This window comes from Ascaphus truei, chromosome 3, assembly GCF_040206685.1.
Source record: "Ascaphus truei isolate aAscTru1 chromosome 3, aAscTru1.hap1, whole genome shotgun sequence".
Lineage (NCBI taxonomy): Eukaryota > Metazoa > Chordata > Amphibia > Anura > Ascaphidae > Ascaphus > Ascaphus truei.
This window is the reverse complement of record NC_134485.1, coordinates 48,185,119-48,210,346: the sequence shown is the minus strand read 5'-3', so window position 1 is coordinate 48,210,346 and position 25,228 is coordinate 48,185,119. Positions and strand designations below refer to the sequence as shown.

Below are 25,228 nucleotides of genomic sequence, written 5' to 3'. Positions count from 1 at the left end.
GAAAGGGTTACTTTTATTGTTGTAGCAGGGTACCTCTTCCTTGCTTGGGTGAGGGGCAGCTGTTGTGCCTTACCCCGCTGGTGATTGGAGGCTCCTCCAAATCAGATCGAGGGAAAGTTGCGGCGGCCATGTTGGGATTGGCGCCATCGGAAGAGGAGGGGCTTAGGAGCAGGATTTCCTCCGCGGACTAGGGAAGTTATGCTCAGTCATCACGGAGCCAGCAAAGAGGACGGGTGTGTCCAGGGTGCTAGTAAGCCCCTTAACTAGGCCACACTTTGCCCTTAGGCCCGATCCCTACTGAGACCAGTATTGTAGGAAAGGCCCTAGATAGGGAACCTTTCCAGTAGAGACCAACGACCCACATCACTACTGTAAATATATTCTCTACTGCATACGTAGGAATCTTCTCTCGTACTTGGATCGATACCCCCCGGGAGGCATTTTTCCCACTCTTAGAGTGCTGAACAGGAAAAGAACGAGCAGCTCGGAGGAGAAGTAATTGAGTCGGACACCAGTGAGCGTTGTCAAAAACCTCTCCTGTTTATTAATGGTTACAGTCAGGTTATATAGGCGAGCGAGCGTGAGAAACTTACTTCCCTTTATGTTTATCTAGAAAGTGACAGATGGAAAGTTACAGTTTGGGAACCTTCAAGTTGCCCGGTCTAAGGGCAGTCTAGGGCGCGTCATAATTCTTGCTGTTAACACATTTCATAAATTTAGGCTAAGCATGGTTGGCTAGAACTTCCTCTTTCTACATTGTGAAACTATGTCTGAACATACGTAGTTCAGAAGTTCAGCCACCATTAATTGGGTAAAAGGTCAGTTTAACAGACTAAAAAGCATAATGGCAGTGTTTGTATAAAATGGTTATATAACAGACAAAATGGAGTCCCCCCCTTGATACACACATTATCAACTACACAGCCGGACATCCGCGCAGCAACTTGCGGCCTTCAGACAAAACCGCACGTGACAACCAGCAGTGAGGGGAGTTTTGCAGACCCCGCATTGCAGGACCACTGATGCGACTCTGCTGCCGGAAGATCCCCCCTAGTTCCCTTGTGTTGGCCAGAAAGGTACCGTGCACCACCACACTTCAGCGAGGGTAGTGCTACCTTCACACACTTTGGGGTGGGAATTGTTCTGAGGGCACCGGGGTTCTAGGTGCCCGGGACACCCTCAGAACTTTGGGGGAACCACTATTATTGTATGGTTTCTATTTCAGGCTCTTAAGTAACAGGAAGTGTACGAAATTAATGAATCTAGAGGCTTGCACATTGAGATATATACACACACAAACAAAAATTAATTTGTCCACAGCACTCCTTGAATAAAAATGTGCTTCTAATTATATACATTATACACAAGGTCACACCCCAGGAGCACTCCCATAGACAGTGTAGGGCCAAATGATCGATTTGGTCTTAAAGTATTGTTAGAAATTTTTACTGTTGCATATCTGGATTGGCTTAAAGAAATTAGTACTTGCCATTTAGTAGATAGTTGCATATTACTAATAGTTTTTGTATTACAAATTGACTCAGTAACTTTTTAATGTTATTATAATTTTCTAGTTCATTATCAGGGAGACAGAATTGAGATGATATTTTAGTGATTTTGTCTCGCACTCATAAATGTAAATCTTTAAAGCAATTGTTTTTTTTTTAATTCCTTAAGACCATGTGATACTAGAAGTACCAATCTTGTGTATCATTGTATTCTAAGAGGAACTTATTAACTTAACAGTATTGAAGTTTTTAATCTTTTTTTTGTGCTATGTGGATTTCCTCTGAGGAAAAAGTGACCTACAGCAGATTACTATTTTTGCTCTCGTTTGGATAAACTGTCTCCATTAAATAAGCTTTTAGCATTTGGCAATATGCTTTGGAATATGCTTGATTTAGGGGATAAAAGAAAGAACAAAGCATTACATGCATAACTTATTTATTACAGGTCTTACCAGAAATCAAGGGTTTTATTACATTTATCACCATATTATTGAATATAAAGTAGGTCAAACACATACTGTAGCGTTTAGGTGCCAGGTGATCAAACAGTTTGTCCTACACATGGAAAGCACAAAAGGATACTTGTATGATTACAATGTGTTTTTTTCGTGTGGTGGGGGGGGGTTGGGTGGAGGTCTTTGAGTGGCTTTCGGAGTTGAGACGACATTATTGACTATATATTTTGTTTTGTTTTTTTTGGTGCAAATCTTATTTTGAAATATATTTATATTTATTTTATTATTTTTGCAAGTGGAGAATTGTCAGATTATGCCATGAATGTGAATCTTTTGACACCTCGTAACCTTGAAACTTTAGCCACGTTCCATTTTTAAGAAAGCTTCCTTATGATAACCATACTTTACAGTACGTAAATAGTCCCCTTAAGCTTCAAATCTACTTTTGAAAAGTATTCCAATATTTGTATTACTTCTAACCTTTTTTTATCGGCAAGGTTGGCTGTTGTATAATAAAGTGGCTATGTTGTATGGATTTGCATGAGACCTTGCAAAGTAATATGAAGTCTGCTGATTAAAACAAAAAAGAAGAAATTCAGTTTTGCTAATGATTTATTGTTTTTCTTATCTTTCAGGCCTACGTCAGTGCAAAGCATCAGGATGACAAAATCATAGCATTTGAGAGGGGAAATCTTCTTTTCATCTTTAATTTTCATCCATACAAAAGCTATACTGGATACAGAGTGGCTACAAACTTACCAGGAAAATATCCTTTGTCATCATTATTAATCTGGTCTTCAAGTATTTTTAGATTTATTTCCAGATTTATGGATGACCATGGCAATATATATATATATATATTTTTATATATATATATATTTTTTATTTTATATATATTTATTTATATTTATATATATATTTTATATATTTTTATAATATATATATTTATATATATATATCTCTATCTATCTCTTGTGAGCACATTTACATGTCTTAGGCTGCGTCCATGGTGCCTTCTCCCGTGCAGAGGCTGAGGGAAAGCGGATGCTTTCCCTGGCCTTGGTCCGGGGGCGGGCCAGTGACGTCACGGAGCTAGTTCGCCCTCATTGGGCGAAACGCTCATGTGACCGGCCCTGCTCTCCGGCGAGCGCCAAATCTAAATTTTGTATAAGACCTACGCTTCCACACGCTTGCGAAAGCGTAGGCGAACCCCTACTAAAGCCGTTCTCATTGCGGCTGTAGGGGCTCACTGGTAAGCACCAGCACGCCTCAGCACTGACCATGCCCGAGGCCTTACAAGTCTGCTTTTCGCCATTATTATATATACACAATCTGACAAATTATATAGTTAAACAGATTGTATTTATCTTCTCATAATCAAGGATCATTTAGTTAAATTATTTTGCCAAAGGGGTGTGTGTGTCAAAAGTGTTACTGGGTTAATGGCCTAATGCAGCGTTGCGCAAACTGGGGGGCGCGGGCAATTAAGGTCCCACGCTTTCCCCCTAAGCATATAAATTAAATGCCGGGGGACAGCGCGAGGCCTCTGCAACCTCTACTGACCGAGGTTCAGCCGGCTCCAGGACACGTTACCATGGCAACGCGGCGTCAAATGACGTCACGGTTGCAACGGTAACGTGATGTCAAATTAAGCCGCGGGTCACGTGACGTCACACGACCGCGCGCGAGAAGGAGAGGGGGCGGCACACCAAGGAAGAGAGCAGACATGGGGGGGTGGAGGGGGGCACAGCAAAAAATGTTTGCACGCCCTTGGCCTAATGCATACAGTAAAAGACAGGGTTTTGAGCTTGAAAGATTTGAGTGTGTTTTTAAATGTCAATTGGTAACAATTGCTGCGAGGTCTGCAATGCCTCCTTGGTTTTAAGCTCACCCAGCCCAGTTTTAAAAGCAGGGCCGGTCATATACTATATTTGTGAATGACCCGTCTATTGAGACATTCATTTCTCCATTAGAGAGGTGAACAGAACATTTATAGGTAGTGTGCGAACTGCAGAAAACCATTTACCGTGACATGGTTGCAGGCTTATAATGTTTCGGTCAAATAATGTAACTAAATGACCCTTACTTATGAGAAGAAAAACAGTTGGTATATAACTATATAATTTGTTAGTGGATGTAGCATTGGGGCTTTTTTTTCTTGTTGTATACATGAGGTTACTAACCCAGTAGCACTCCTTTTGGTGTATGTATGCATGTATTGGGTTTTGAGGTGTGTGTGTGTGTGTGTGTATTCCCTGAAGTAGTTGTAAACTTCGAAATGCGTAGGAATTGTAGCAATATTGTGCAAGCTTTGCATTTATTTGGACATACCAGGAACACACTGTTACTGCATTCAGAGTGTACGGCTATATAGTATGTTTGACTGTTCATTCGGCGTGTCGCAATATTCGGCGACAGAACCTGTGACGTCATCGGCAACCGCCGAAGCTCTGGCACGTGTTATCGGCATTTGCCGTCAGTGTGGAGGGACAACGGAATAACAATCACACCACAGGAAGCCTAGCAGACCAAGACCTATACCATTCAAAGCAGGAGGGGTGGAGAGGGGATCCTGGACATTTCATTCGGTGAAGCCCGTGGGATCGGACGATTGGTGTGGGAATTTACTGTAGATGCCATTGTGGCTCTTTTATCCTTACCCTGATGTACGTGCAATACTCACCTGCTGACTGAATATTTCAATACATTTTTATACATACTATACTATGAGATTTTGCGCTGTTTTCTTTTTTCTTTGTGTACTAGTGCTGTAGGTTGCTGAGCCATCCTCTGTAACCAGCTGCAGCTTCTCATGTCAGTATTATACAGGTTCATTTTACTCCTGTTGTTATCTATCCAGCACTTGTGATTATACATAGTTTATATCACTAATGTTCATTATACAGTCACTATATTTAAGATTTTGTTTTATATAATATTCACTTGATATTCACTTTAAACCCATTTATAGTTTCTATATATATTTAATTATCACTATTAGGTGCACAGTGTTTTTTCTACATTTGTCACTATTTAATACAGTAATGCAAGCAGTAGTTGTTACATTGAGATAATCTTATAGCATATCAATAGATTTTCTTTGAAGGAGGTGTAAAGATGTAACACATTATTACTCTCGCTGATGTGCATAATACACCAGCAGGAGGATCCCCCAGCATGAAAAGGGAAAGGGGCTAATGCGTCATTTATCCCACTGCAACAAGATAGAGCAGCAGGGGTAGGAAATATTGCACATCTGCACATAAATACAACATTTTTCTCACAGTTCTGGACTTAAATTGCTGAATCTTGATTTCTGTTAACTCAATAAAAACCCCACAAGCCAGCCTGCTCATAATGGCCCTGAAGGTATAGTTGCTTCTACGACAACATATTCAAGGTAACAAATATAATGTGATTTACTGTATGAACCAGTTGTATATATAAATGTCCTTTCAAGAGGGCTCATGTGTTGGTATTAATGCTAATAACAAAGGACTGATGGCTAGCAATTACTTTTTTATACTTTTCGGGTAAGTCTGATTCTCATATACCTTCTATACAGAATTGAAATGTTATACAGTATTTGAACTCCATTTCATATATCTTATTTGTGTGTGTTTTAGGATCTGGTTATTTATAATAACCTTAGTTCTAGCTTACATGTTGTGAGTTCTCCAAGGTGTATGAAGTTATATTTACTTGTAGCTGAAAGATAGTTCAATATTCATGAAAATGAATAAATACACCCTGTACTAATAAGCAGCATCTGCAATGATTGGTCAAATGTTTTTAATCAAGGATAAGTAAATAGCCTTAGCTGTGACTAGACATCTTAGACATGGTGTTATTAAAATGTTGCAAGATGTGCATTTTAAATGTAAATTTGGTCGTCTTGACATTTGCAACCTGGGCCCAGATCTTCTAATGAGCAAATAAGGTCATTTGAATGAGTCACTAGAGTGCGATTACTGAAAGCAAAGATGTTGCTTTGTAGATGCTTGGCTTGTAGACTACTTTGAAGTACTGTAAAGTTACGCAATGGTCTTAGCCTGTTAGGATGTATTTTTTTTTTCTTTAAGCAAGTGAAAACAAAAAAGATTGGTTTATTACTAGTTAAATTCCATATTCCATCAAGAAATCTGTTTTATTTAGCTTTTTTTTACAGAAAAGCGCTTTACCTATGTATGTACAGTATGCATGCATTTCCTTGTATCTGACCAAATGCTGTTCTAATTGTTGTCAGATTTTAACGCATCACTATTAACAGTGAAATTCATCAAGTATGCGAGAGCTCTTCATCTACGGGCATTAGTTTATGTAACAATATATTTACACTTGTATTCAAACTTGTGACCAATGGTGCTATTTTGATGATCTAAGCATAACATCACAGCTTAACATTTTACATCCATCAAGCCACCTACATTTTAGTAAATGTTTTGCCATTTTGAATATTTATTGTGTAGTTGCTACCTAAGACAATGTCCATGGTGTGGGAGCTCCGCGCAGGGCGCGATCAGATTCCCTTAAGGCAGCGGTGCGCAAACTGGGAGACAATCTGATTATTCCCTATATCAACATTCTTCCCATGTTAACTTATTTGGTATATCCCTGTATACCTTTCCTTTCTAAAAAGATGTCCAACTTTTTTTTTTTTTAAACAAATCTATTGTATCTGCCATCACAGTCTCCATGGGTAATGAATTCCACATTTTAACTGCCCCTACTGTAAAGAACTTTGTTGCTGGTGAAATCTTATTTCCTCCAACCTTCGGGGATGCCCCAGAGTCCTTTGAACTGTCCTTGGGACGAGGAAATAAATCTAATTTAGCTAGCCTCTCCTCATAAATTAGATTGTCCATCCCCTTTATTCATTTGGTGGCTCTTCTCTGCACTCTCTCTAGTTCCATAATGTATTTTCTAAGGAGTGGTGCCCAAAATTGTACTCCATATTTAAGGTGTGGTCTTACAAATTCTTTGTAAAGGGGCATAATTATGTTTACTTCCCTTCCATCCATCGCCCGTTTAATGCAAGATAAGATCTTGTTTGCCTTTGCAGCTACTGCATGACATTGGGCACTATTGCTAAGCCTGTTGTCTACAAGCACTCCTAAATCCTTGTCCATCAAGGATTCCCCCAATTTATCCCCGTTTAATTTGTAAGTCACCTGTTTAATCTTGCTTCCCAAATGCATAACCTTACATTTATCTGTATTAAACCTCATCTGCCATTTACCTGCCCAAGTTTCCAGTCTCTCCAAGTCCTTTTGGAGAGAAATTATATCCGGCTCTGATTCTACTACCTTACACAATTTAGTATCATCAGCAAAGATGGAGACTTTGCTCTCGATGCCAACCTCAAGGTCAAATAATAAACAAGTTAAAAAGCAGTCCTCCTTGATAAAGTTCATAGACGCATGAAACACGTAGGAGTGTTGCACCCTCCGTTTAAAAAAAAAAATGTTTTTCTGATAAATAGGTTTTTTTTATTCCTCTGACCTTGCTCTCTGTTTGCTGTCCGCTGTACTACCATTTTTTTAGTGTCTACAGCCAGCCTTAGCCATTTCACTTATACACTACCGACACACTTTATTAAAGTGTGGCCGGTACCGCAAGCCGGGAGATTTCCCGGCTTGCTAGTGGCCGCCCCTCGGCGTGCGCGCGGTCACGCGTCTTCGGGAGCCTGCGCCACCTGCACGCGCGTCCAGGGCTCCCCGAGGGAGCGGCAGGGGGTTCCGGGGGACCCGGCGGTCCCGGCAGCGGTAGGGAGAGCGCCCCGATCGGAGGGCGCTCTTCCGCTGCTTCGGCGCGCGCCCGTCACCCTCGGGCGCGCGCCAGGCTACTGCTGCGGCCAAGAACGGGCAAATGCTCAAATAAACTTGGCCGCAGCAGTATGGCTAATGGTGTGGAATGCTTGCACTCCAAGATATCTGCACCATGACAGCATAGTTACTAATCAACTTGTTTTCTGTGTATTATTGGTCTTTGTCCCCTGTATTTTATTGATTTCATTGGACCCCCATTAAAGTTGTTTTTATTGTCACTGATATGCATTATTGGTATCTCTTTACCATTGAGTTTGGGACGTCCACCCAACTTGCCTATAGCTAACATTATTGTAGCAGTACCACACACTCCACCACACTAATAACAGCCCCGTGGCCCTTAGCCATACTTCTTCATTTCAGGCCAGCTAGTGCACGCAACTAGGAGCTCTTTTCTTTGCCTTCTCTCCGCCTACGGAGTGACCCTCTGGCTCAAAATGTTTTTTCTGTCAATTGTACAGTAACACTACCCTAGTGCACCCATACGTCTGATTCGTAGGCTGAGTGGGTGTCTCATTATGTTTTTAAAATTGAATATAGCTGTATTATGACATACAGTATACTCTTTAATCTAATTCATGTAGGACATTTAAGCAGAATGTAATGTTTGTGTGCAAACTCCTGATTCCTGCCTGCACTTGTAAATTAATATTAGGCCCTCTAAGGATATTTATGATATTCATAATATTAATGCAGTTTCAAACTTCAAAAAATTTACTGTCCATGGAGAAGAAAAAATAAAATAAAGTAGTCCCTTGCTTAATCTGTCATGATAATTTTGTGTGCGGCCTGCCACCCTTCATCTCACACAAGATTTCCCACAGTAGAGGCTTTTTTGTTAGCATTTTGAGTGGTTTAGACATCATTACTATCCATGAATTGAAGTCAACAACTGTAGTTACTAATGGTATTATTTGCAGGGAAACTTTTGACAGCTGAAATTGTTTAGTCAGACAGCATTCCTTTTGTAATTAGTATGCTTGTGTTCTGATTGTGGGAGGTTAGGGTATTGTGATCAGGAACATGAAAAGATGTTTAAACATGTCCTTATTTATTTGAGTAAATGTATATTAATTAATTCATTGTTTTTCAATTGTCTCAGCAGTTACTAAAATAAAATGAAGACATACTGTATCTTAGTACTTGTGAATTCTTTATTTTCTACCTTTCTGGGCAGAAACAAATACATGTTGGGATGGAGTGGCTCAGAGAGTAGAGGCACAACCCTGAAAACAATTGCAAGTCACATTTATATCCCTGTACCTCAGGCACCATAAAATAAATTTTGAGCTATATGGGGCTGGGACAAAAATTATATGTGCAGCGCTGTGTACACGGTCAGCACTAAACAAGAAAAACAACTATTATTATGTATGTTTAGTAAATCTGGTCAAGGACTTGTTGCTAAGGTCAGTCACAAGCTATTTGTGTTTGTTTTGAACCAAAAATATATTTTGGGCAGGAAGCTGTTGCCGCAGAAATGTTAGCACTTCAACCAGCTCTTTGCAGAATTAGAAAATAATCACAAATGCAAATAACACATTTGTGCCAAACTCTATGGTAAAAGTTAGGGTTGCAATAACAACAAAAACTCTAATGATATCAATAAGTTTATTGCAATCATGATCTTCATTGCGATTAAATATTTCTAAAAATCATGAATGGGAGGCTATATGACATATTTGGTCATCTACATAAACAAGGGGGCTGGACAGGACACGTAACACTATCCAGCCCCTATGATGTAGATGACCAAATATGGTCATATACAGTAGCCTCCCCCTCATGTCGAGACCCATATAAGGGCATCTACGTCATTCAGGGGCTTTGCAAGGAAATACAGCCCTGCGTCTTACCTTCAACGATGTGGTGAGGTGCTGCAGATGGGGACAGAGATGGCTGTGCAGCTGATCAAAAAAAATTTGAGCAGTTTCTTTCCCCAGCAGATGCCCCATCGAATGAAGGATTAACTCTGTGAGGGTTCCATTCTAAAGTATGGAACCCCACAGCATTAATACTTCTGGATAATACTGGATCGCAAACCTTGCTGTTATTGGGGCCACAATCGGGCTCCAGTTTTCTGCATTTTCTTCCGTGGCCACAAGTACAAGAAGTCTTACTACATCTGTAGATGAGAAAAGGTGAAGTGCAGACATGGAAAGGGTTTGAAAATGTAGGAATTAACCCTTTTGTTACAGGATAGATTTGCATTAAATGTATCTGCGTCTCTGGTAGATAAACGGTCAATAGGAGGAGTTAAGGAGAAGGGGGTACGAGTCCAAGGGGAAGAAGGGGTTAAGTATTGTAGGAGATGGAATCAAGGGAGGAGAGAGGTTGTGACCTTTTGGTTCTTGCTGCATGCTGCCTATCACAGAGCTGCCAGATGTTCCTCCCTCTCTATAGTCAGAAGCACGGCCAGGAGAGAGGGAGAAAGGGAGTTTGAGGAGGATGTCTGACCGCTTCATGAGAGACTCCATATGCACGGCAGCTTCAAACTGCACCTGCAATCCACAAGCAGTCACCAACTAATACCTCGGTAATAAATCATCTCGCATATTGACTTACCATCGGTTTTCATTATCACGGTGTTACTTTGGTACCAGTATATTGCCCAACCCTAGTAAGAGTTACTGTATTTTGGGTTTGAATTGAAAATTAAAGGATCTTTACTGTTTAAGAATTACAGTACACTATATGATCAGACCGAATGTACATTTCAATATTAAAACATTTAACCATTTAATAGTTTTGTACAAAGCACCCATTATTCTGTTTTATTTTCATAGGCATCGCCAGAGTAGGAGGGCAAGGCCTGCTCTAAAACACAAAATAGCCATCTAAAAAAAATCTTGTCCCTAAATGATGTTTGCCAGCCAGCGCATCACCTGTCAGGATGGAGGTTTTCACATCCATGCTGTGCAGCTTCATATACTGGCACTGGAGTGAAAAGTCCATGGGGAACAGTAAGAAAGGAGGACAACGTAGCAGAAGTGAGCACGGGGGGGGGGGTACTGTAGGGACGGTCACCCACTTCCCCCTGTCACTCTTCCGTTTCCTCCCTCCTACAATAGTTACGCCCTGCCACCCCCCCTCCGACCTTTGTCAGTATATAGCTTGTCCGTGTATACACTGAGACGGAACTGAATGAGATGGTTTTGGTGCAATGCCAGGTCACCTCCCCTTTAGTTAACTACGCTACACACAGCGCACCATTGGTGCCCCACCACAAACCGAGAATGCCACAGTACTGCCTACAACCCTTTTTATTTTACTTACTGTATGTACTTCTTTATTACTTTGTACATTTATGATTTTTTTTTTTTTTAGCATTCAATTTTCAGATAAAAGCATGGTTGGTTCAAATTGAAACCCTGTTATGCTCTTACAGAAGTGGTCTTTTGTGAGTTAGTGCTTCACAGGAGAAAATGCACACAGCTGTAATTCTTTTTAGAGTTAGACCTTGAGAATATGGTTTACCACACCTTAAAGCCAGTGTGATCAAGGTTTTTTTTTTTTTACTTCAGTATGCAAGCCCTTTGCTGCTAGAAGGCCTCACTGTGCATTGCATTGGTAAAATGATTCAGAAATGGTTACAGAAAATGTAAAACATTACACCCAGTGGTATTTTCTTCGATATGTGTGCTATGAATAATATGTTGGAAGAACCACTACAGATTTATAAAATAGGTACTTTTTTTCAAGGCTCCTGCCATGAACTCCATGAATAACAGAGAAATAATTTAATTTTCTAATATTTTATAACTAAAAGCTATAAGCAAATTTCAGGCTTGAACTATTCTAGGTACACTCACATTTACATCATTTAAGTGTATCCCCATTGTTTAAATATCCAATAATGTTTGTATATGTAAAGTTTTCTTTATTTTTCAGAACTTGATATTCTTTAGAAAATTATGGTCTTTTCAAATAGTTTTTCTTAAACAAGTATGTTTATGTAATGCAACTAGTTTAACATTTATTTTACATAGTTACATAGTAGATGAGGTTGAATAAAGACAAACATCCATCAAGTTCAACCTATGCTAAATTTAAACAACAGATATGTTATCCTATATCTATACTTCCTTATTGATCCAGAGGAAGGCAAAACCCCAGTGAAATATCATCCAATTATATTTCATATGGGGGGAAATAAATTCCTTCCTGACTCCAAGAATTGGCAATCGGATTATTCCCTGGATCAACATTTTTCCCATGTTGGCTTATTTAGTATATCCCTGTATACCTCTCATTTCTAAAAAGATGTCCAACCTTTTTTTTGAACAAATCTATTGTATCTGCCATTACAGTCTCCATGGGTAATGAATTCCACATTTGAACTGCCCTTACTGTATAGAACCCTTTCCTTTGTTGCTGGGGAAATCTCATTTCCTCCAACCCTAAGGGATGCCGCCAAGTCCTTTGTACTGACCTTGGATGAATAGTTCTTTTGAAAGCTCCCTGTACTGTCCCCGACTATATTTGTATATAGTTATCATATCCCCTCTTAGATGCCTCTTTTCTAATGTAAATTAATCCAATTTAGCTAGCCTCTCCTTTATAAGTTAGATTGTCCATCCCCTTTATTAATTTGGTGGCTATTCTCTGCACTGTCTCTAGTTCCATAATGTATTTTCTAAGGAATGGTGCCCAAAATTGTACTCCATATTCAAGGTGTGGTCTTACTAATGCTTTGTAAAGGGGCATAATTATGTTTACTTCCCTTACATTCAGTGCCTGTTTAATGCAAGATACTGTACGATCTTGTTTGCCTTTGCAGCTACTGCATGACTTTGGGCACTATTGCTAAGCCTGCTGTCTACAAGCACTCCTAAATCTTCTCCATCAAGGATTCCCCCAATTTATCCCCATTTAATATGTAAGTCGCCTGTTTATTCTTGCTTCCCAAATGCATAACCTTACATTTATCTGTATTAAACCTCATCTGCCATTTACCTGCCCAAGTTTCCAGTCTCTCCAAGTCCTTCTGGAGAGAAATTTCATCCTGCTCTGATTCTACAATCTTTCTCAATTTAGTATCATCAACAAAGATGGGACTTTGCTCTCTATGCCAACCTCAAGGTCATTAATAAACAAGTTAAAAAGTAGTGGTCCCAGGTAACAGGTACTCTACTCACGACCTTAGCCCAACCTGAAAAAGTTCAATTTATGACAACCCTCTGTTGTCTGTTTTTGTACCAGTTTTCAATCCAGGTGCATATATTTTTACTGGGTCCAATTTGCTTTATTCTGTAAACCAACCTCTTGTGTGGAACCGTATCTAAAGCCTTTGCAAAATCTAAGTAGACCACATCAACTGCATAACCCTGGCCTAAATTCCTACTTGCCACCTCAAAGAAACAAATAAGGTTAGTTTGGCATGATCTATCCTTCATAAATCCATGCTGACTATTACTAATAATTTTGTTTTCTATTAGGTATTTGTGAATATTATCCCATATTAAAGCTTCAAGTAGTTTCCCCACTATTGAAGTCAGGTTTACAGGTCTGTAATTCCCCAGTTATGATCTAGCTCCCTTTTTAAATATAGGCACCATATCTGCTTTACGCCAATCTTGTGGTCTGAGCCTGTGGAAATGGAGTCCGTGAATATTAAATGTAATGGTTTGGCTGTTAGTGAATTTAACTCACGAACTCTTAGATGTACAGTATGCCATTGTGGCCAAGTGCCTTATTTACTTTCATTTTTTCAAGCTGCCTATGAACTTCTTCCTCAGTTAACCAATTGTTCATTAATATGGAGGTGGCTTCCTCCGGCGGCACTAAAATTGAAATGTATTCTTCCCTGGTATAGACAGAGGCAAATAATTTGTTTAATACCTCAGCTTTTCCTTAATCTCCAATAATCTGCCTGCGCATTTCACAATGAAAGGGTCCTATATTTTCTTTTCTCTTTTTTTTTGTTAAGGTAGTTAAAGAACTTTTTAGGGTTGATCTATTGCAATCCTTTTTTCATTATCCATGTTGCTAGCTTGATTGCCCTTTTGCAATTTTTGTTACATTCCTTATAATTCTGTTACGATGTCTCTGTTCCTTTTGACTTAAAGAATCTAAACGCCTGCCTCTTCTTTTCCATTTCCTCCCCTACCTGTTTATTTAGCCACATTTGTTTTGACTTATTTCTTTTATACTTATTACCCATGGGTATACACTGATAAGTGTGCTTTTCTAACAATGTTTTAAAGACTGCCCATTTATCTTCTACATTTTTCCCTGCAAAAACATCATGTACATGTAGATTAGACCTCAGTCTATTAAAACCTGCCTTTCTAAAGTTTAAGGTCTTTGTTGAACCCAAGTAATCTGTTTTTTGATCATGTATTTCAAATGATACCATGTTATGATCTCTGTTACCCAAATGTTCCAGGACTTGAATATTTGTTATTACTTCTACATTGTTTGATATTACCAAATCTAGTATTTCCCCTCAATCATTTGGATCATATAATTGTCTTTAAGCACTCCCAAAAACCTATTTCCTTTTGTTGTAATGCTAATCTCATTGCCCCAGTCTGTCTGGATAATTAAAATCACCCATTATGCAAACATGACCCAGTTTTGATGCCTTCTCCATTTGCAAAAGTATTTTAGCTTCCTCAATCTCACAGATATTTGGTGGTTTATAGCACGTATTCTTTATAGCATATGCCTACAAACATTTTCTTTATACTTTTACCTCCACTGTTAATTTCTATCCACAGGGTCTCTACAGTTTCATCATTTCCTTCATAAACATCTTCCCTTATAATAGATCTTAGATCCAGTTTAACATATAAGCATACTCCACCTCCTCTTTTATTTGCTCGATCCTTCCGCAAAAGGGAATAATCCTCTAAATTAACTGCCCAATCATGAGTTTCATCCCTCCATGTTTCAGTAATGCCTATGATATCATACTGCTCCCTTGTAGCTATTAATTCAAGCTCCCCCATTTTATCTGTCAGGCTTCTTGCATTAGCAAGCATGCATTTAAGTTTTTTTTTCAGCCTGTACTATTATCTTATCTACTCCTTTCTTTCTGAGCAAACTTGGTTTAGTCTTTAGAAGTTTTCTAGTATTATCTGTTTTTACTATGAGTGTCTCGCTGCTTGTCAAACTTGCACTTGCCCCCATTTTACCTCCATAACCCCTTTGTTTCCTCATCTATTCTATTTAGTTCTGTTTCATTCCCCTCCATCCTAGTTTAAAATCTCCTTCAACCTTTTTAACATTCTCCCACCTAGCACAAAAATCCCTTTTCATTGAGGTGCAATCCGTCCCATTAGTAAATAAAAACATTTCTCAAGTCTGTTAAATACTTAATATGTTTGAACTTATAATCGTACACCAAACATCAAGAGTATGTGACTATTATCTTGTTGAAACCGGTTACATACTGTACTGTAAATTAGAAAGGTATTAAAGCACAATTATTTTTGTATCACTTATTACATGTGAACATAATTGTGTATCAAGATAATGGGTGAATTGGAATTCGCCAGTATAAGCTACTGTAATGAGCATATTAACTCTTCAAATTGCACCCTGTTTCCTTATGAATTGTGGAAGCCCTGTTGAATGCCATATTTATGACTGAAATTCAAAAGCAATATTACTGTATGTACTCAGGGATTTGAGCACACTTCAGAAATGTTTAATTTTACTAGGCGAGAACAAAATTGTCTTTCAGCCCGGCAAGGTCATTCTATTGCTGCTGAATGGACCTTTGATGCATCACTGCATTACATTGCAGGCTCTTTTAGCAAGAGATAAAAATGGCATTTTAACTATGCCAGTTAATAACATACATCAACTGAAACCAATTTCTAGATATTCTATTTTTCTTATTTAATTGAGTTAAAAGCAAATTGATCTACTTAGTACAATTTGCATTCACTGAGAGTGACGTTATATGTTTCATTAAGCATGCATAGTATAAAATGTATAGTTTAGTTTGAACATTTGCACTTTGAAACGTTCTACAAGCACTGTATCTTGATACGTAATTAACCTTATAGTTAATGTCACCTTTTTACATTCTCAGTTGTTGGTGTGCAAGACTGTTTCATATTTGTTTGTAAATAGACGAAGTCCCGGAGCTGGACTGAATACATTTCAGCTTCTTGGACCCCTAGATTCTAAGATTTTTTTATAGTGGAAGGTACCTTTATGTAGCAACCTCTCCAATGGAAAGACAAGTGTAAGCAATGTTGCAGCCATCTACATTTTATTTTATCGTATGTTTTTGTTTTCTTAAAAATTTCAGGTATCTTACTTTATCTAAGAAGAAAAGACTGTCTTGCGCTTCAGCTATACAGCATGTGCACCGCACGGTGTCAATGACGTCATGTGGGCAGGGTGTGAGGAAGCTGAGTGCGACCCTAGGGTGACTGGAGTGAGTGGAGAGGCAATAAAGTGAAAAACTCTTACCTTTATCTCCACTCCGGTCTGGGTCCTGCTAACCTCTGTCCTCCTGCGCCCGCGTGCTGCCTTCTGTAAGTATAACTGTGTAGGAAGAATTCCGGCGCAACTGCGCATGACACAATCCACGAGGTCCCGGATGGAGTCAAAAAACTCCCAGGGGGAGATTGTGGTGTAGCCCTGGTGTTGTTATGTGCCAATAAAGTTTTTTGACTCCATCCGGGACCTCGTGGACTGTGTCATGCGCAGTTGCGCCAGAATTCTTCCTACACAATCTTACTTTATCTATACTGTATAATTTGTCTAATTAGTTCTATAAAACCTACGTTCATCTGTGCATAACGTCAACAAAGCATGGTGCATTTTAGCCATCCGATGATACAGCGTCTCACTTAAATGCATTCTGATTGCACACTGGAATGCCATAAAAAATTCTGCCAGCTTTGTAAATGAATCTAACGTGCCTGGCTCCGTTCCCAGATAAAAAGCATTGTTCTAGGAAGTGGCTAACTTTATTTTAGAAAGGTAAACCTCATAGGGAATATATGGTATTTTTTCTATGTTAAAGGTGCAGGGAACAAGATGAGTCAAGATACAGTGGTAAACTCTGGGTAGAGTAAGCATCTCATAAACATGCACCCAGCTTTTCATGGACCTTTTTTGTTATACAGATGGTTACTTTTGTTTGACATTCAATTACATAAAAATATTCACAAAAAAGAACAATAATGGATCTACAACTTGCATACAAAGGCACCTAATGGGTTAAATGAACATCTAGATATTGTCCCTTTTCTGTAACCATGGTTATTTTAAGCAAAGTTATTCATGAAATGTACATTATACATTGATTTTAAATGTATTTTATTTTAATGAAAGTTGTTTTGGCTTAATATATACTAATAGTTTAAATATATGTAATAAGGATGTACAATTATATAATTATTTTTTTTATTTTTAGATCAATATTACAAAATTGTATTGAGTATACAGTACCGACACACTTTATTCTCGCTCGGCTAGTCCTGCGAATTCAGGTATTCAGGTATTCAGGGTGTATTCCGGTTTCTGATCGTTTTCTGCCAGAGTGCATTGCGTTATTTTCCCGGCAGGGATTTAAGCATTTTATTCCGGCTGGTTGCAATACTGCAATGCCGTGTAAATACACATGGGGGCGCTTGCGAGCTGTTCTCTTTGAAGCCGTCCCCTATAATGAATTGTAATGCAGTATACATACTGTATATATATATACTGTATAACAACAACCCCTATAAGCCCTAACATACAGTACTGTACACACACAGTACTGTATATGCACATACATAAATGATACTACTGTATGGGCAGCGGGGGCGAGATGTGTTTGCAGCACAGAGAGATCCGCTGCTCTCTCTCTGCGCAAACATCGGCACATTAAAAATTATTTTAAATACATTTTTATTGATAGTGTAGATGTGCAGGGTGTCTCCGGAGCTGAACCGCATTGGTTTCAGGTCTGGGGACCCCCTGCTCCCCGAGATACAGCCCCCTTTATGAGGTGCCGGTATCCCTCTGCTTGGTTTAAAAGTCCCGATCACGTGATCGCGGCCTGTTAACCAAGCAGAGCAGAGGGATACCGGCACCCCCTAAAGGGGCCTGTATCTCGGGGAGCAGGGGATCCCCAGACCTGAAACCAGTGCGGTTCTGCTCTGGAGACCCTCTGCACATGTACAGTATCAATAAAACACATACAGTATACAGTATAAATAAACACTCGTTCTTTACCTTAGCGGCTATGCGCTATGGTAAAGAAGCAGCATTTCTGTATTTTAATAATATTGTACAGAGCCAGAAATTAATGCTCAGGGACCCCCCCTGCTCCTGCTCAATATTATTAAAAATACAGAAATGCTGCTTCATTACCATAGCGGATAGCCGCTAAGGCAATGAAGGGGTTAACCCACCGTGCCCGCTTTATTGTGGGTAGTGGGGATGGGTGAGGGGGGTATTTGGCCCTTGGTGTGAGTTTAGGACTTGCGGGGGGGTTGCGGGTGCACTTAACCCCTTCACGACCGTAGCAGTTAATACCGCTACGGTCATGAAGGGGTTAAACCCTCCCGCTACCCCTCCGCAAGCCCTAAACAAGCACCGTTGGGGCTAATACCCCATTCACCCACCCCCGCTACCCACAATAAAAAAAATACACACACACAGCAGCCGCCAAAAAATAAATCTAAATAAATAAATGACAATAAATACATTTGAAATACATTTTTATTGATAATGTAGATGTGCAGGGGGTCTCCGGAGCTGAACCGCGTTGGTTTCAGGTCTGGGGACCCCCTGCTCCCCGAGATACAGCCCCCTAATGTTACGGGTCAACGGTTTCATATTAAACAATTTCTAACATGTAAATCTGACTATGTTGTATACCTCATATACTGTCCCTGTGGATTACAATATGTAGGCCAAACATCAAGAACAGTCAAAACACGCATTCTAGAACATATTGGGAATGTAAGGAGAGGGCTTACCACACATCATCTGTCAAATCATTTTATACAAAAGCACAATGGTGATACATCAGGCCTTAAATTTACAGTTTTGGAACAAGTGTTACCACACTGGAGAAGTGGGGACAGGGGTGTTGCTTTAAGAAAGAGAGAGAGCTTCTGGACCTTAACACTAAAATCACTTGTACCTTTGGGTTTGAACATAGATTTCGAATTAAATGCTTTTTTGTGAGCATAGTAATGTTTAAATATTATGCTCATGATATACGAAGTCAGCTCAAATAAGAATACTCATAATGTGCATTGGTTGTGTTATAATCTGTGTACTAATTAAGTTTTTTTCTTGTTTTTGAGATGCATCAATCGCCAACCTCTATATGATTAGGGAAACAAATGGGGAAAGAATTGTGTTTCATTTAAAATTTAAGATGATACTGTATTTGTATTTTATATTTTATGTGCAATTGGTGCAATAGTTCAGATTTTCTGTTGTACTGAGAAGCATTTTTTAAACAATGGTGTTTTATGTAATTTTTATTAGCTATGTGTATTAAAGATAATATAGGCTGTATTTTAATTGATATGTATAACACTGCTGTGATACCTCTTAAATTAGTGGGAGAGCTTATGTGGCCAATCACCCAATTATTCAGAGATGTGACAATTTGACCAATAGGATTTGACCTAAAGGGGGCTGTATCTCGGGGAGCAGGGGGTCCCCAGACCTGAAACCAACGCGGTTCAGCTCCGGAGACCCCCTGCACATCTACACTATCAATAAAAATGTATTTAAAATAATTTTTAATGTGCCGATGTTTGCGCAGAGAGAGAGCAGCGGATCTCTCTCTGCTGCAAACACATCTCGCCCCCGCCGCCCATACAGTAGTATCATTTATGTATGTGCATATACAGTACTGTATGTGTACAGTACTGTATGTTAGGGCTTATAGGGGTTGTTGTTATACAGTATATATATATATATATATATACTGTGTATATACAGTACTGTATATATATATACTGCATTACAATTCATGAATTTATGCCATCTGGTGGACACGCGAAGCATTGCAGCCTATTAAATCCTGATCATTATCATTTAACAGATCAGGCCCCCGTCAGCCAGGCATGAACCGTGGCTGGGAAGGCAAACGCAACGGGGCTTGTCAGAGGTGAGGAGCGGCGCTTCCAGGTATCTGCCAGGTACAAACTGGGCATTTGCTCGAATAAAGTGTGTCGCAGCAGTATGTTATTATATTGTGTATTTGCATTGTTTGTAATTACATTGCACTTTATTGCATAAACATATGAAGTTTAAATTGTATAAATACATTAATTGGCATAGGTATATAAGTAGATCACTTAGACACAGCCACCAACCCCTGACGAAGCGTAATTGACAGCAAAACGCGTAGGGTTCGGTAGGTGGCACTGTTTCTTCATACCATAGGAGATTTGGAGTTCCCTTTGGCAAATTGTCATCAGTGACACTTTTGACGTCAGACGCCACCGACGTGAGGAATCCGGAAGTGCGGAAGCACACGAGGATGCCGGGAGCCCTGCTGTTTATTTATTTATTTATAAAATATTTTACCAGGAAGTAATACATTGAGAGTTACCTCTCGTTTTCAAGTATGTCCTGGGCACAGAGTAAAACAAATAATAAATGCTGTTGCTGGTAGCTGCAGTGCTCCAGAGGCACCTTCCAGCAAGGGACACCCCTACACACACTGGTATCACGGCGGTGACCACAAGAAATCCTATCCTATGTACCCTGATGTTGATGGTGCACTTACATTACATTATATGTAAGTGAGTACAGTGAATTGTGGCCCAAATATATTGCACTTTATCTGAAACAAGGACGTGCTTGTGTCTTTTTCTGTCATTGCATGTTGGAGGTCCCCTAGCTGGACGTTGAAGAGCCAAGGAACCCGGCCTTAAGAAGACTAAGCACTGTGACCTATTTTTCAAAGTATCTTGATATACTATATATACTAATTTTTCAAGTAGAGCACAGGAATCTTTGTTTTCCAGTAGGTGACTTTTTTTTTTTCATTCTCTGGATTATAGGTCGTGATATTACTTTTATGTTCAAATATATGTTGTTTAACTGGTCTTTTAGTTTGTCCTACATAATATACTGTAGGTCACATGGGCATTTATTTTTTTTCCACTTGTATTTTATTGAAATTTTGCATGTTATACAGACATATCATACCTTATCATTAAAAAACATATGCAAAACCGTGTCCGTCTTCCATGCATTATTGCTTTCAACAGATGACAACAAGACATACGGGGAAGACAAACCAACAGACACACATCACAAACCTAAGGGGCAGGGGAAGATTGGGTTAGCGGGGGGGGGTGGCCTTCTACCATGGCTCCGCTAGGATATCTGCGTCTTCCGGTCCATCGCTTCCTGAGGGGCCAGATGTATCCCCTGCGGACACCCTTTTCTCCTCCACAGGATTCAGTTTAGTACAGCTCCGATATTTCTAGTTTGACTTGTACCCTTATTTCCTTGCTCATTCCCTTGAGGAGAACGCATTTCTTTCTATCATTGCCATATTGAGGTCCTTTCTATCCCCGATATGTCTGTCTGGGCCAACCATGGCATCCAAACTTTTAGATAATTTGTGCCAGTATCGTTGACCAAACTCGTCAATTTCTCCATCTGGCAGACTGCTACAATTCGGAACAGAATTTGGACAAACAATGGAATCTCATTTTGTTTCCAGCGTGCTGCGATCTCCCCCCGTACCGCCGTTGCGAAGTGCGTTATCAATTTATTTGCTTTTTTGGAGATGCCCGGGTGCGGCCTATTTAAGAGGAACAATCATGGGTCTGGCGGGATGTGTAAGCCCAGGATCCTGTTCAGCCAATCTTTGATTGAATCCCAGACTGTGACAATTTTGGGGCAAGACCACAGCATGTGTAACAATTCTGCTTGCTGTCCACATTGTCTAGGACACAATGGGGAGTAACTAGGCAGAAATGTAGCCAATTTTGTGGGGGTGTGGTACCATCTCATCATAACTTTATATGCGTTCTCCCATAGGGTCGTGCACATGGAACTTTTGGAAAATACCTGGACAATCTTCGTCCACTCCTCTAGATCTAAGACCTCCCCTAAGTCCGTCTCCCGTTTGGTCATATATCCTAACTTTTCTGTCACAGTCAAGCCAAAACCCGTTACTTCCTTGTACAACTGCGATGTAAGTCCCTTGTGATCGTCCCTGACCGACAGAGCTTTTCAAAGTTCATTAATTGGTTTAGAGGTTGTTGAGCTTGGTAGAATGCTCTGACCTGGAGGTATCTAAAGAATTCGGCATTGGGGATATTTTTGCTTGTTTTGAGGATGTCGAATATTTGTATGCCTCTTCTACCCTCCAGGTCCACTAATCTGTTTGTGTTTGGTTTTCCAAATTGTGAAGTCCCCCCTGGACAGTCCTGGAGCAAATAATGGATTGCCCCATAGTGGGGTCATTCCTGACGTTTTGTGGGTCAATTTGCATTTGAGCCTCGTGTTCTCCCATACCGAGAGTGAGTTGATCATTGTGGAAAGTGGCAATTTGGTGCTTGATCTCACCTTTTTGGGAGCCAAATTAGATGTCCCAGTTCAACCGGGGAGCATATCTCTTTCTAACGCGACCCATCTTTTTGAGTCTGGGTCGGTGTGCCATTGTACAATTTGGCATAATTGAGCCGCTTTGTAATAGGATAACAAGCAAGGTACCGATAGCCCACCCGCCCCTGTTTGTTTGCGCATTATCCGCTTACCCACTCTCGCTCTCTTCCCTCCTCAGATAAATTTATCTTTCTCAGATTGAAGCGTGAGGGTATCCTTCAATCGTAGTGGCACCGGGATAGTCTGATAGAGATATAAGAAGCGAGGTAGCAGATTCATTTTGATGCAGTGGATCTTCCCTATCCATGAAATGTTGTGATTGGCCCATCTTCTCACGTCCCCTCTCAGGGTGTGTATCAGTTTGGGGTAATTTGCCTGGTACAACAGGTTGGTTGTCTTGGTTACATTGACCCCTAGATATTTAATTTGCTTCTGCTGCCAATTAAAATTGAAGTTTAGCAGCTTCTCCAGCGGTTTAGGTAAGTTTATATTCATGGCGTCTGATTTAGACTGGTTTATTTTGAATCCGGAGATTCTATTAAATCTCCCCAATATGTCGAACAAGTTAGGCAGAGAGGTAAGGGGTCTAGATATTGTCAGGAAAACATCATCCGCATATAGTGCCACCTTATGCGTCTGGCTTCCGATGTCAATACCCTAGATGTCTTTGCTGTCTCGTATCTGAGCAGCCAGGGGGTTCCATGCATAGTGCAAAGAGGAGGGGGGAGAGCGGGCAACCCTGTCGCATTCCGCTCCTAATTAGGAAGGGGTCCAAGGCGAATCCCTGATGGGTCACCCTGGCTGACGGTGCCGAATATAGTGAGAATAAAGCTTTTGTTAGTTTTTCCCCCAACCCAAATGCTCCAAGCGTGGCCTCTAAGTATGGCCAGTCTATCCTGTCAAACGCCTTTTCTGCATTCAGACTGAGCGCCATAACTGGTATGGATCTTGTGTTGGCTATTTCTAACAGATCAATGATTCGTCGGGTATTATCTGCCGCTTGCTGACCCGCTATAAACCCGACTTGATCTGGGTGCACCAGTCTGGGCAGGATGAGACTCAATCTGTTGGCCAGTAATTTAGCGTATATTTTAATGTCCGAATTAATCAGGGATATTGGCCTGTAACTTCTACAGTCCTGCGGGTCTTTTCCCTGTTTATGTATTACTGAGATTGACGCTTGTAGCATGTGTTGGGGGAAAGGGGTGCCGCCTAGCACTTGATTAAACATACGGATAAGATAAGGGGGCAATTGTTTTCTTGTATTTTTTGTAATACAGATTCGAGAATCCGTCAGGACCCGGGGCTTTGGAGGGTTTCAGATTTGTGATGACTTCAGCTACCTCTTCCGCTGTGAAGTCCCTGCCCATTACCTCTCTGTCTACCTCACTCATACTTGGTAGATTCGAGCCCTTCAGGAAATCCTTCAGGGCTTTCTCCGTACCAGAGGAGCGGGTCACCTTCCCTCCATCATATAAATTCTCGTAAAAGTTTTTGAATTCACCCACAATATTCTTAGGGTTGGCAGAGAGTATTCCCGATTTGTGTTCGTATGGCTTGGATTTTGTAATTCTTATCCTTGGGATTAATCATCTTGGCCAATAAGATATCTGGCTTATTTGCTTTTTCAAAAAATTTCCTCTGACCAAGTCAGTGATTTCTCGGCCTGGGAGGTAAGAAGCAGATTCAACTTAGTCTGTGTATCTCTGATCTTTTGAAGGGTAGCTGGGTCAGGAGACCTCTTGTGCTGATCCCAATAGTTTTTCAATTCATTCTGCCATTCTATGATTTTTACATTTCTCTTTCTCTTGGCCGCCAGACTGATTAGGACCCCTTTTAGTGTTGCTTTATGTGCCTCTCAAAGGGTGATATGGGAGCGCACGCTTCCCTCATTTTCTCTAAAGAAATGTGTTATATCCCCTCCAATTTTCTCTTGTAATTAGGGAATTTTGAGTAAGGACTCATTTAGTTTCCAATTTGCTCCCGGTCTGTCTATCCCTATTTGTGCGCACCTCAGCTCTATGGGTGCATGATCTGACCACGAAATATCGTGGATCCCAGTATGGGAGATCTGTGGGACCAGTCTGCTAGTGACAAAGAAGTAATCGATTCTGCTAAAGGAGTTATGTGGGTGTGAGTAGAACGTGTAATTTTTTTCGAAAGGGTATGACTCCCTCCAGACATTGACCAACCCCAAATCCCTTAGCCCATTTTCTAGGGCCTTGGGTCTTGCCGCTGTTCCAAGCCTGGGGGGCCCTGACAGATATCTGCGTTCAGCACTGTGTTGAAGTCGCCTCCTACTATTAGGGCACCTTTGGTATGCTTTTGGATGGTTGTGAATGTTGCGGTATAAAAAGCTGAATCGTGTCCATTTGGTGCATATATTGCCGCAACCGTGATAGGCTGTTGATTTATGGACCCTGCCAGCAGGAGGAACCTTCCTTCTCTATCTTTTTTAACTGTGTCCACCACCAGTCCCACTCTATTGTGTATAACTATTGCCACTCCGCGTTTCTTCTCCTTTGCGGAGGACAGAAACACCTGCTTGAAATGTTTGTCTAAGTATTTCGGGAAACTGGTGGTGCTAAAATGATTCTCTTGGATTAGAACGATATCAGCCCCTTTTCTCCTATAATCACTGAGGGCCACTTTTCTTTTACAGGGGCAGTTCAACCCTTTGGCATTATGAGATATAACCGTCAACGTCATGGTGTAGGCCTGTCCTCACCTATCGCCAGTCGCTTCATCCTGCTGGATGTCGGGGTGCCACAGGGGAGCCTCCGCCGCTCTGCGATGTCCTGCAGCTCGTCGAGCCTCAGCGTTGCACCACCTAGGCAGAAGGTAGGGTGGGAGGGGAGAGATACAGAAGGAACACAGGATACAAAAGGAT

The 25,228-nt window shown here is 40.5% G+C and overlaps 1 protein-coding gene across 1 annotated transcript in view; it reads left to right on the top strand.

The window, feature by feature from the left end:
• GBE1 (1,4-alpha-glucan branching enzyme 1) overlaps positions 1 to 25,228 on the top strand; it is a 259,599-nt gene that overhangs the window by 188,101 nt on the left and 46,270 nt on the right. The window contains exon 14 of the mRNA XM_075593996.1: positions 2,599 to 2,729. Within this exon, the coding sequence (XP_075450111.1) occupies positions 2,599 to 2,729 (131 nt within the window). The remainder of the gene's footprint in view (positions 1 to 2,598; positions 2,730 to 25,228) is intronic.